The sequence below is a fragment of the Alligator mississippiensis genome, chromosome 3 (genome assembly GCF_030867095.1).
Source record: "Alligator mississippiensis isolate rAllMis1 chromosome 3, rAllMis1, whole genome shotgun sequence".
Taxonomy (NCBI): domain Eukaryota; kingdom Metazoa; phylum Chordata; order Crocodylia; family Alligatoridae; genus Alligator; species Alligator mississippiensis.
In genome coordinates this window covers 301,262,972-301,275,595 of record NC_081826.1, presented here as the reverse complement: position 1 = coordinate 301,275,595, position 12,624 = coordinate 301,262,972, and the positions used below count along the sequence as shown (strand labels likewise).

At 49.6% G+C, this 12,624-nt stretch overlaps 1 protein-coding gene across 3 annotated transcripts in view; it reads right to left on the bottom strand.

Moving 5' to 3' along the window:
* UNC13B (unc-13 homolog B) overlaps nt 1-12,624 on the bottom strand; it is a 300,680-nt gene that overhangs the window by 59,938 nt on the left and 228,118 nt on the right. For all 3 annotated transcript variants that reach the window (XM_059725356.1, XM_059725357.1, XM_059725358.1), the window contains 4 exons: nt 11,316-11,405; nt 7,506-7,640; nt 6,486-6,619; nt 5,561-5,646 (listed from right to left, as the gene is read on the bottom strand). In XM_059725356.1, coding sequence (XP_059581339.1) covers nt 5,561-5,646; nt 6,486-6,619; nt 7,506-7,640; nt 11,316-11,405 — 445 coding nt within the window. The remainder of the gene's footprint in view (nt 1-5,560; nt 5,647-6,485; nt 6,620-7,505; nt 7,641-11,315; nt 11,406-12,624) is intronic.

Here is a 12,624-nt window from a genome sequence, read left to right as displayed (position 1 = left end):
CTGCCTGACCATCATTTCACCTCCAAGTTCCTGCCCCCGTGAACCATTGGTCTAAAAAGGTGTTTTGGAGTCAGAGAAAGATCCATAACTTCACTTTTGTTAATTAAAAAATAAAAATAGTTCAATTATTTTGATTAATCAAAGGTCTCCCTATGTGTGTCCCCCAAGCTAAATGCTACTACATGCCATGGCTTCTGCCCCAGCAATGACATTTCAGTCGCATCTTTCCTCGGTCTTTTGCTCTAGATCCCAGCACAACCTTTTCCAAAGGTTGGATACTACAGTCACAGACCACGAGGATGGAAGGGAGCTCAGGGGGTCACATCTATCCAACCCCTGCTCCAAGCTGGACCAGCCCCAACTCCATCATCCTTAGCCAAGGCTTTGTCTACCCAGGTCTTCAAAACCTGCAAGGATGGAGACTGCACCCCCTCTCTGGGGAGCCTGGTCCAGTGCTTCACCACCCTCCCCATGAGATTTTCCTCCTAATGTCCAACCTCAACTTCCCTTGCTGCAGCTTGAGCCCATTGCTCCTTGTCCTGTATCTGCTCCCACTGAGACCAGCCCAGCTCCGTCCTCTTTGCAACCACTCTTCAACCCAAGGACACCCACGGAAATACACATGTAATGGCATTTAAAGCAGCCTGGGATTTCCCAATTGTCACGTCTTACTTCCTCCTGCCAAAGAATCCTCTTCGTTAAGAGTGCAAAGGGCTCCTCAACGCATCCCTTTTGCGCTCAACATTTAGCACGTACGTTTTCTCCATGTTATTCTGTGCACACAAAACACTCCCTCCCGCCCCGCTTTTCAGGTGACTTCTCTCTCGTGCTGCTCCCGAGCAGATCTCCCTCCCTGCGGCAGCAAGCGAGGATGTCAAAGAAGGAATAAATCTCACCAAATCCTCAACCCACATCCCTGCACGTTACGATGCAACGCTGGTCTTTGAAAATGACCTCTTGTCTTCAATTGCAGCATGGCCCATCTCAGTGCCCCCAGGGCCTGGCACTGGACTCTGACTTTTATGATGCCCCAACCTGTGCCAACTTACTTGCTTAAGCACCTAACCAACCGGGAGCAGAGTGAGCTTTCTACCCTCACTCAGGTGTGGGGTCTTCTACCCATCTCTCCAGCATCCTGCCCCCGTCATCTGCAGCGCCCAGAGCACCTAGGCACCACGGCACCTTAAAATTAGCCTCCATAAAAAAAAACACAGACTTTTGATAACTTCGCTTTATGCTCACCTAATTCCTCACTACTCAAAGGGCACAAACACAGCAGCCTTTCACCAGGCCAGTTTTTCCGCCTTCTGAGTATTATATAAAATACTTAGCCCACAATGGTTCCCCTTAGACAGTGAGCTTGGGGACATGGCACAGATGTGTGCACCAGCCCAGGATTTGAGAGACCTCTGCAAGACTTAGGTGCAGCAACTTTGAAGCGCTTGAGTGCTTCTTTGGATGTAGTCCTCATGCACTTCGCACCTCTGCTCTCCCGCTGATAAACGGGAGGATAACAGCACTTCCCCAGCTCAGAGGTGCCAAGAGGATAATTATGTTCATGACTGTGTGGTGCTGGGTTCCCACAATAATGGGACCACATAAAGGTGCTAAAATTTGCAAGGGAAATCAATGCAACTCGAATCCCTACCAGAACCCTCTGCCGAAAGCCCATTGGCAGGACTGGCAGCAGAGGCCTCGCTGCTGGCCTTGACTACTGAAATGGTTCAAAACCAGCCAGAGTCAGGCGCTAGGCTGTTTCTACACTGAATCGTATTTGGCAATGCCATCGGAAACAAATGCTCAGGCTGCCTCTGTCCCAGTTCAGGAGGAGGCAACAGCACTGCATAGAAGCAGAAACCCGTAGGTCGTCTTGGCCAGGCAGCTAGCTCAGGGGATCTCGTTTATTTTTGGCCAGTTCACAGGTCCCAACGAGGGGTCCCACTGCGAATCACTCGGGATGTTGGACATCACCATCGAGCCAGCGCTGGAGGTAGCTGGCAAGAAGAGTCTTCTTCACAGCAGCTCTCCCACCTCCTGTGGCATAAGCAGCTTTGCCGGACCATCTTGACAGGTCAAGTTCAGACCAGTGCAAGGCCACTGGTACACTACAGCCAACTACTTTTCAGAGGGTCAAAGCAAGGGAAGCAGCTCTCTACCTACGTGCAGCTAGAGACTACCAAAGGGCAGGAACTTGCCACTCGGCAAGTTGAACGAGCTCATTTTGTCCAGAACTTGGGAACAGACACAAGGAAAAACACGATGAAAACAATTAGGAGAGAGTAATTACCTTCACAAGGGTGGACACATGCACACACACTATACCCTCCCCTCACTCCCCCATTTATTTCCTATGCAATATATGCTTTGGCTTGTGCTGGGGGAAGATGCTGCTGCTCTATCATGATAAATAAATGCACACAGCCCTGGGACACACTGGAGAAGAGCAAGAGTTTGGCAGATACTGATAATGCCGCGGAGTTTGGTTTCAGGACACAGCTTTGTTGAAAGAAAGGAAGAACCAAGGTTAAGCTATTACAAACACCTGAGTGCCACAGCCGAGATGGGTAAAATCTGTCCTTATATGACTTCATTGCATGTTTTATTAAAAGCAAATATGAACAAAAATGATCTCACTTGAACACCCGAATTTAAAAGAAAGGCAACAAGAGTAATGACGCTTTCACTTATTTTAAAACTTGTTGGGGGTGGGGGGCCCAGGGGAGAAGCACTGTAGGTTTCTAGGAAGTAAAAAAGGATTTAGAGTCGCATTGGCCTAGACTCGGAGTTGCTGCATGGAAAGAGTTGCAAAGATCCAGTCTCAGGAACGAACTGGCATGTTACTGGGAACTGAGCAGGTGCAAATACACCAAACTGCCCCATCTAGCACGTCCTGGAGCTCCTCATCCGGCAAATCCTTTTCAGTCCGCTAGATTCTCCTTCACAAGTCACGACATACCCAAAACTGCTCTATAAATGGAAACTCTGAATCGACGTTCCTCTTGCTGCTAGCACTTGTTATATATTCCCGTGCTCCTGGGGGATGGTGCGTGGTACCAGACACAGAGCAAATCTGAGAAACTTGCAGCTGAAAGGACAGCAAGAACGGGGCCAGGACACATTGGGAAAACCCACAAGGCAATACCCTCCTACCCTCTGGTAGGAGTCATAGTTAGGAGGCTTTGGAGTCATGGGCTGGAGGCAGAATTAGCCAGGGCACTGACCATCTGCTGGAAAGATTCACAGAGGAGATTCAGCTCCGAAGTCAAAGTCGTGTAATAATTAGAAATGCAATTTATAGCAGCTATGCCTTGATTGCACGGCGAAGGAATAAGAGGAGTCTGGAAAGAGCAGCAGCAGCACTGACCGGGATGTGGACAAGGACTGTAACCATCAGGACAGAGAAGCAGCACGGAGGGGCAGAGTCGAAAGGCAGAGGGGCAAAAAGCGTGGAGTTGCAGGGGCCGAGATGGGAATCAATGAAGTTTCAGTGACGGGCAGGAGCGAAAGGAGGGACATCGTAACAGGATGCGGCCACTACCCTATGCCGTATGCTCAGCATACGGCAGCTAAGGGGTCTGGGGCTTTCAAGAGGAGGAGGATGGCATCGTCAGCAAGAGACTTGGAACGAGGGAGAGGCAGGGCTCAGAAGGAACAAAGTTCTTGCTTTAGGCCACAGCAAGTTTAAGCTGATGGTGACACACGGGAGGCAATGTCCGGTGCATAGTAACATGGGATGCAACAGGAGACAGGTGCTCAGCAGTTTTATGAGCACATGGGAACAGCCAGAGAAGGTGTGAGAGGGATGGTGGTAAAGGGGCTATGGGGAGAGAAGAGAGCAAGACAGCGGGAGGCAGGAGAGCACAAAGCAGCACCCTTCCAGCCTGCCTTCCTGGCACGGTCAGTGGTTGCAAACAGGAAGGAGCTGGGAAGCGGCCAGCCAAAACAGCGCAGTGTGATGGGGAAGAGATGATTGCTCTTGCCTGTCAACCAGCTGCTGTCTCAGCCAAGCAGCAGGGCGCTACACAAGCCTGACGGCAAACCTCCCCCACTTGCCCCCAGATGCATGCCTCCCCCGGCTCTACCCTGTGTCACGGTGACCCTGCCCTGTGCTGCGGCAGCGTGGATAAACACAGCCCTCATCGGCAGGGCTGTCAATTCTCCAGCTGCAGCCGGCTCACTTGAATCAGAGAAAAGCAGAACAGGCTTGGGGCAAAACACTGAGAGCAACTGCATGTACCAAGTGTGCTAGGAGCACTGAGCGCAGCACACGTGGTCCTCAGGGACAGCGGATCCAGGAACCTTCCGTTTTAATACAATTAGCTCTGGATTAAAGACCTGGCTTGTTAAATGCTGAAGCAAACCAAACTCCCAGCATGGTCAAATCATACAGTGGGGGTGGACTGCTCTTGCACCCACAGGAGGGAGGCTGTGCTGTGCAAGACTGTTCCCTAACGAGAGCTAATGAAATTCAGCTGCCCCCAAAATCAACTACTGGAATGAGACATCTGCCTTGGAGCGGCCTGGCTCTTCCAGGCATAACTCGAGCTTCTGGGGATGGTAAAATCCTTCCTTACCGACAAGACGGTCTTGATAGTTTGGGGACGGAGACCAAGGAGCCTATCGGTATCTTATGTATTACTCCAACACCCCTACAACTGATTCAAGCCAGAGGATTTTCTCACTGACCAGAGGCGAACGATCAAGGAATGGACTTTACACTTAGCTGCTTGTCACGGACGAGGCATTTAAGAATTACCTGATGGCCTGCAGACAAACAGACTGGAGTTGTGGTAGACAAAATTATGGCACCTTCCTGGTCCCAAGCACGGTAAGCATTCACACCAAGAACAGATTCCCCAACCAGCCGGACAGAGTTGAGATGGAGCCCGGCATGCTGGGACCAGCTGCCTCCATGACCACGTGGCCCTTTGAGATGGGAGGGCTCAGGCCTACCCTGGTTTATGCCCTTTTTTCACATTTTGACAGCTTGCCAGCTGAGTTGGGCAAAGTCTGGACCCTCCTGAGGTAGGAGCCTCTACAGGCATGATGGAGATCACTGCAGATTGCTGCACAAGGAAGGTGCAAACCCTTGCTATGCCAGGAAACCACCGGCGCGCAGCGTCTGTTCCAGCAGTGTCAGCCGCAAACTAATTTTAGCAACTAGCAGCAGTTTTAAACCACGTCAGCTGCAAGCTCCAAACGATTCTGTCCAGCAAGTTGCAAAGAGAAGAGCCAGGAGCAAAAGTGAGGCCATGCTGCTCCGGTGCCCACAGCCGGCACAGGAAAACTAACTATAAGCTTCCACTTATTTCGGGTGACAGTTAGGAGGTTTTGACCACCGAGGCTTGGAGAGATTAGGCAGCTTTGTAGCCATCCCTGCACTTCCTAATGCTCCGTGACCTGTGCTGCTGATGTCTACCGGAAAATTACTCTAGACAGTGGTATGGAAGGATCACCGTGTAACCCTCTGCCTCGAGTCCTGTTCGTACAGAAGGGGAACATAAAAAGGTTAATCCTTAGAGGTGGTCTGGCAGCGGTGAAAGACCCTGGAGACGCTCACCTTCCATGGCGTACTTCATGTCCTGGGCAAACAGATTCCACATGACTTCGGCACTGATCTTCCCAACAGCAAGCTCCTGCGGAAACCTGAGTGAGCAATGTGGAAGAGGCGTTAGTGGGGTGCACAACGAGGGGCGATGTCATTCAGCCCTGAGCTAATCTATGTGCTGAAAAGTTCAACCGGGAGGACATTTCCTTTATCTTGAGGAGACACGGTGCCAGCCACACTGCAAATACCTCCGCTGCCAAGACTGCTCTGGGCCTGTAGATGCCAGCCACGCAGTCCCTGGTTTTGAAAACAGCTACATACAGCAATTCCCTGCCGTGTTAGCTCACAATGCTTCTCCCTCCTACACCTCTTCCTTTTCCACCTTACACAAGTGACTCCTTAGTCTTTGTTGGGATTACTGCACAGCATTGCCAACACTAATCGGGTATCTCTGCAATGTTAAAAACCATAATCCCTAACCATAACTTGTCCCTCTCCCTACAGAGGGCCATCAGATGTCTGTCTTTCACCTCCTCAGGGGTCCCCTTTCCCAAACCGCCCCGCTGCAATATCTCAGTACAGCACAAAACGCGGTGCTCCAAAACCGGTGCAAAACGCTGTCACCAAACGTGCACGTTTCAAAAGTGCACCCCAGAAAACTGCACAAGAAAAAACAACTCTCACCCCGTTTTCAGGTGTCTCACCGAGCTCAGGACTGAAATAAGCAAGGTGTAGGGGTACAAACTCCATCGAAACTGAACTTTTTGAAACTCTTCCATCCCAAGCAAAAAGTTAGTTATATAGACAGAGACAAATAAGACAGAAAGACAGACAGACAAGATAAGTGTTCTCTATCAATACACAAATGACACAAAAGGCAGAACAAACAACGAGGCTACTTCTAGTACGAGCCATAAAGGACATGGAGACTTCTTACTGGTTTAGGACAGGGGTGTATGAGTTTTTATCCTCTTCTATAATGGAAACTATCAGAGTGATGAGTTTGGGCCAAAAATCAAGGTTCCTGATGCTGGGGCCTTGCTCCTCTGGAGGGAGATCCTGATTTTTGTTCTGAAAAGGAAGCCACGGGAAACTAAGTACTGAGTTTAAACCAGACGACGACTTCTCATCATGCCGCCTGTTTCATGTGCGCTCCATATGCCACCCCCAGCCGAAGGATCCAACATCCCGTCTCCCTCCTGACAAGTCACTTGATGGAGAACAAACATCCTGGCATACCAGTCATGCTGCTAAAGGGCAAGTCTGGCACTTGGTATTAAAAATTGCCTCTGGTTTTGACGCAGGGGCAAGTTGATGAAGTTGTTGCTAACACTTTCCAACCTAGAATATCTTGAACTTTCCAGTTGCATGGTTGATATTTACTTCTCTACCAGGGCTGACAAGAAACGCACCCGCCTGCATCCTGCCAAAAAGAAAGCGCTACAGCAAGTGGAAACTTAACAATTTAGGTCTTGATGCTTATTGTACAGATCAGCAACCGCAGCACAACCCCCCCATCATAAATGAGATTCAATGCAACAAGCATCTAGCACCAAGTGCGTGCAGTGTTAACCCAATTTTCAATGCAACAAGCATCTAGCACCAAGTGTATGCCGTGTTAACCCAATTTTCTCTATTAGCCTAGTATCTGTTCTAATTAGCAGTTGCTTACGGAACATGATGTCAAATCTCCCCTTTCAAATATCCGCTCTAATCATGGAATAAATGTTTGATTCTCACAGAAGTGATCTGCAAAGCAATTAGTTACTGGAAAATAAAGATCTTCTTTCATTCAAAGCCCAATCAATGCTCATCAACTGGCTAGGATGAAACTGCATTTGGAAAACTGCAAGCCACAAGACGTCGTGGAAGTTAGGAAAGCTCCAGTAATTATATTCACTGTATTAACTCAAGTCACTTGGCGGCCTTGATTTCTGCACATCTGTCTGCTACTCACAGGATCCAGTTGATATTCGCGGCTGTACAGTTCGTGGCAGTTGTTGAAGATGTATTCATAGGTCGAGTTGAGACAGGCCTTAACGCAGTCCTTCACGACTTGACTGGCTCGGGGCGGACTCTGTAGTTCTTGGACCTGAGAGGAAGCAGGATTGAAGTTAATCACAAGATATGGTTTACGGAAACATAAGGGGAGAAAGGACCTCAAGGACCATCCAGTGCAGTGCACGAATACAGGACGTGCCATTTCTAATCCATCCTTATCCAGCCTCTTCTGGGAGACCTCCAAAGGAGAGTCCAGGACCCTCCTGAGCAATCGCTTCCTCTGTCCTGCTCTTCGCACGAGTTGGATTTTTTTTCTGAAAGTTAATCACCACCTGCTTTGCTTCAGACTGAACCTACTGCTTTGGTCCTGCCCCCGTGACAAGGGAGAGGGACATTTCTGCCTCTTCTGTATGGCAGCCTTGCAAATAACTGAAAATTGCTATCATTCGCTCCATCCACCCCACTCAGCTCCCTTCCCTGAAACTAAATGCACCTAGTTCGGTACCTCCGTATCACGGGGAGAAGGAGGCTGAAAGGGGAACCTGCAAGGACCCATAGGAAACACAGGCGTGTGCCTGGATTCCCGTCCCTCTCCATTGCTCAGCATCGGACTGAGAACTGCACAGGATGTGCCTCTCGGGTGTGCACCCGGCACCCGGAGCCCTCTGAGGGTAAATGCAGAGCTCAGGACCTGGTGCGGTCTCCCACCATTTATGTGACAGCACAGTCACCCAGGGACTCACTGCAGTGGGCTCCAGGCTCTCCTCAGCCCACATTTCTACCTCCAAAAAGGGCGCTATTCACCAGGCTAGTGAGACGTGTGGGCGGAGGACCCCTCGCGCTCCTCCTGCTCTGTGCAGCCAAGACCCGTGGGGCCAGAAAGCTTGTGCAGGAGGGAGCCCAGCTGGTGGAAATTCAGCTGAGAGAGTAGAGTCCCGTTCCTTGGGCTGCTGATGCAGGTTATATGAGACAATTGGAGAAACAGAAATAATCTGAAGAGCAGGGACCAGAGCCCTGGGCTCCATCCCCAGGCAACTGCCTGATCAACTAGACCAGAGCCAGGCTCTCTCTGGGCTGCAGAGTCCAGCTTCAATAGGAGGGCTGCAGACTCCCCACCCAAGCCTGGTGGTTCGGGCAGCCTGAGACGTGCAAGATGCTAGTTTGAATCTCCTCAGGCCGAGACAGCCCAGAATCTTCCTCCTCCACCTGCCGCATTATCGAGGGAAACGACTGTGGCTCCTGTGCTTCGTGCCGAGTTCAACGCCGCGGGTGTGTTAGGTGGGCTCAGAGAACTTCTCCCGCACCAGCACCTACTAGATGCTTGGACAAAGACTATGTCTTGCTCCATCACAGAGGAGGATCGTAACAGAGGTTATGATGTGGGGAGAGGGGGGAGGAGACATGCAGCTGCTCACCTTGGGGTGCTCCACATAGGCATGGTAGCTTAGGCTCAGGTCCCAAATCATAGAAAATGAGGGTTGAAGGGACCTCAGGAGGTCACATCTAGTTCAACCCCCTGCTCCAAGCAGGACCAGTCCCAACTACATCATCCCGGACAAGGCTTTGTCTACCTGGGGCCTGAAAACTTGCAAGGATGAAGAGTCCACCACTGCTCTAGGTAACCCATTCCAGTGGTTTACCTCCCTCCTAGTGAGAAAGTTTTCCTACTATACAACTTCAACTTCCCTTGCTGCAGCTTGAGCCCATTGCTCCTTGTCCTGCCATCCGCCCCCACTGAGACCAGCCCAGCTCCATCCTCTTTGCAGCCCCCCTGCAGGGAGGTGAAGGCTCCCCCGGTCTTCCCTTCTGCAGACTCAATCAGCGCAGTTCCCTCAGCCTCCCCTCACCAGTCCTGTCCCCCAGTCCCCCAAACCATCTTCGTTGCCCTCCACTGGACTCTCTCCAGTGTCCACATCCTTTCTGTAACTGGACACAGGACTCCAGATGTGGCCTCCCCCATGCTGAATAGAGGGGAACAATCACTGCCCTTGACCTGCTGGCATCGCTCCTACCAATGCAGCCCAGGATGCCGGTAGCCTTCTTGGCACCAAGGGCACACTGCTGGCTCCTGTCCAGCTTCTTGTCTTCTGTCCTCCCCAGGTCCTTTTCTGCAGAGCTGCTGCCCAGTCCGTCGCCCCCAGCCTGCACCGGTGCAGGGGATCGCTCCCTCCTCAGTGCAGGACTTTGCACTTGTCCTTGTTGAACCGCATGAGAAGGAGGGGCTGAATGCATGTAGGCACCTAATGAGTTTTGTGGCTGTTGGAGCAGGCAGGTTCTGGATTGCTTTTTGTGATTTAAGCACCTACAAATCTCCCCACATCCCATTTAGACATCTGGTTTAGATTTAGGTATCTGGCCTTGGTTTATCCATGGCTCAGTGCAACTGTGAAGCAAGGATGACAGATGTGTATCTCCCTCGCTGGAGGGCTGTGAACATGAACTGGCGCTGGGGGTCAGGTAACTATCTAAAGCGACACTGGGAGCAGCACAAGTACAGGGCACACACAGCTGTAGTGAAGCTCACAGACTCCAACGCTCGTGTCCCAGGTCTCACCGTCTTCCCTGTTGTTAGGAAAGCTCCCGGGGACACTCCATCAGAGCTCATGACACCGGATGGGCAGAGTCTCCAGTAAACAATAACGGTTTTTTTAAACTTTATCTTTCACCGATAACTCTAATCCACATTTTAAAGTTGCTGACAGAGACATTTACAACACGTTGCCATACCCCTTCTCCTCTTGTAGACCTAGTCTTTTGTTACAGACTCATTATTTTAACTAAACTCATGCTGCCTTCCTGACCTACAAGGGTTGGCAGGCATATTATTTAGGACGAGATGCTATCCTGGGACAAATCTGCTATTGCTCTGCATTCCAGCTTCTTTTAACTTCTTAGCCTTATGAATCAGGAAGCATAATTTTCACATTTTGAGGACTTGCAAAACAGAGTAAACATTTAAAAGGAGTTAACAGGAGCACAGGGCTGGGAGGAAGCAGCGTGGTAAGTTTTGTTCCTTTGTTTTTCGGCAAGGAAGGTTAAGTGAGGCTTGATGAAATGGATGATTTGTAACTCCATAAATGATAAATCCATTTGCTTTAACGGGCAAGGATTAAGATTAGCAAGTGACAGTGTACTCGCCTTCTACAGAACTTATAAAAACCAGGAGGTTAAAAACACAGAAATGAAGAGTTGAAGATCTCAAAAATCACACCCTGACGTAGTGGTAAACAAAATGCAACTACAAAAAAGCATGTTTCAATGCTGCATAACGACCTTAAGTATCAGCTCAGGGATCTTTTTATTAATAAAAATGTTATCTTGACTCTACTGCTTTCTTTCAAGGGATGCTGCTACATGAGAGCTACTACAAGTTATAAACATATTTATCAGTCAAGAGATGTTCTGCTGCAAACTTAATTGCTATTTATTGATTTTTTTTTCCATGTGGCTCTATAGGAGTTTCTATCATTTTAAGTAAGTGAATGTGTGAGAAGCTACCTTCAAAGAGACAACACATGCCTCCCAATGCGATTGTACGCAGTGTCTATGATATGAAAACCTTGATGAAAGAACATTATCGATTTTGCCTGAAGAGTTGAGGATGTTGTGAAACACCAATAAGAGTTTATCTGGACGGCAAGAGATGTATGCTGCTTTTTCCCTGCTTCCAAGTGCCTAATACATGTAAGGCATGGGCACGATGGGTTAGATGTTCACTGCGACGCTCTCTTTTATGAGTACAGGCCACCTCCCGCCCCTTCCTTACCTTCATTCGGAAGAAGGTGATGCTGGTCAGCAAGTCCACTGTGGATTTCAAGTCTTGTAACCGCTCAGGACTGCTGGCTGGGAAATTGTTCTGTGGGCACAAAGAGGAAACCACGTTTGAAAGAGCTACTCACAGCCCGCACAAATAGCTGAGAAGAACAGGCACGTGCAGGTGAACTCCCTGGTCAGGACAACAGCGCGTGCATGCTCTCTCCTGTACTCCGGGCACCAACCAGCACGGGATGGCGAGCACTGTAAACTGAAGGGGCAAGAGCGGCTCAACGCACCGGGCAGAAAGGACATTCCCAAAACGAAATGCTCATTTCCTCCTGGCACATGGAAACTAGCAAGCAGAACTTCGACAAGCATCCCAGAACAACAGGCCCGTGAGCACAGCACGTGCCATGCCCAACACCTGACTAAGAGAATCACTTGCATCAGAGCTAGCTAGAAAGAACATCAGCTGTTTGGTGGGGACAATTAATTAGGAGCCCATTTATTGCAATCAAGACTCATCAATACAAATTAGAGCTAATCACACTTTACCACAACGCGCATACTCTGCTGCCATTTTTGGCAGACCAGGCTTGCATTTCGTGCAAGAATTAACTAATTTCTGCCTACCCATAAACAGTGTTACCCCACTAGTTGTAGTTACGGGGCTCCCTGATGATAATCCTCTGATGTACAGGCAGCACTTCAGAGCACATCAAAAGAGCTTCCTTCTCTCAGAGCACAAACAAGAGAGACTACAATTCAGTGTACATGTATTTCCTATAGTATGCTGCAGATACTACACAGCATTGCTGGAAATCAGCTTTCTGGGAGCAGAGGGGAGGGGAACAGGGTCTTCCAAAGCTCTTTTGTAAGTGGCAGTTGACTATACTGACTTCCAAGCCTTCCTCACTAACCGCAACGCAGGCGTGGTCTGTGCTGGATCATGGAGCCCGAGGTGTGAGGTTACTAGGGTCGTGCCTGCAACTCCATCCCAAACTACATTACAACAGACCGCAGATCTTGTTCTCTGCACCCTGCCCTGCTGTGGGGACCATGGAGTGGCTGGTTTTACACTGTGAACTGCAGGATGTGCTGCAACCACTGGTTTTGCTCAGGCTGAACACATGCATTGCCCTTGCTAAATCAAGTCTCTGATGCATCCAAGGCTCCCGATGCACATTACACTTAACATGTGATTGACCAGTTAATGACATGTTAAGTTGTGAGCCAGCCACACAGTAAAGCAATTCATGGCTTCATAAAACAGAGAACAAGCCACAAAGTTGTTCCACAAAAGTGTGCAGTAACTTTAT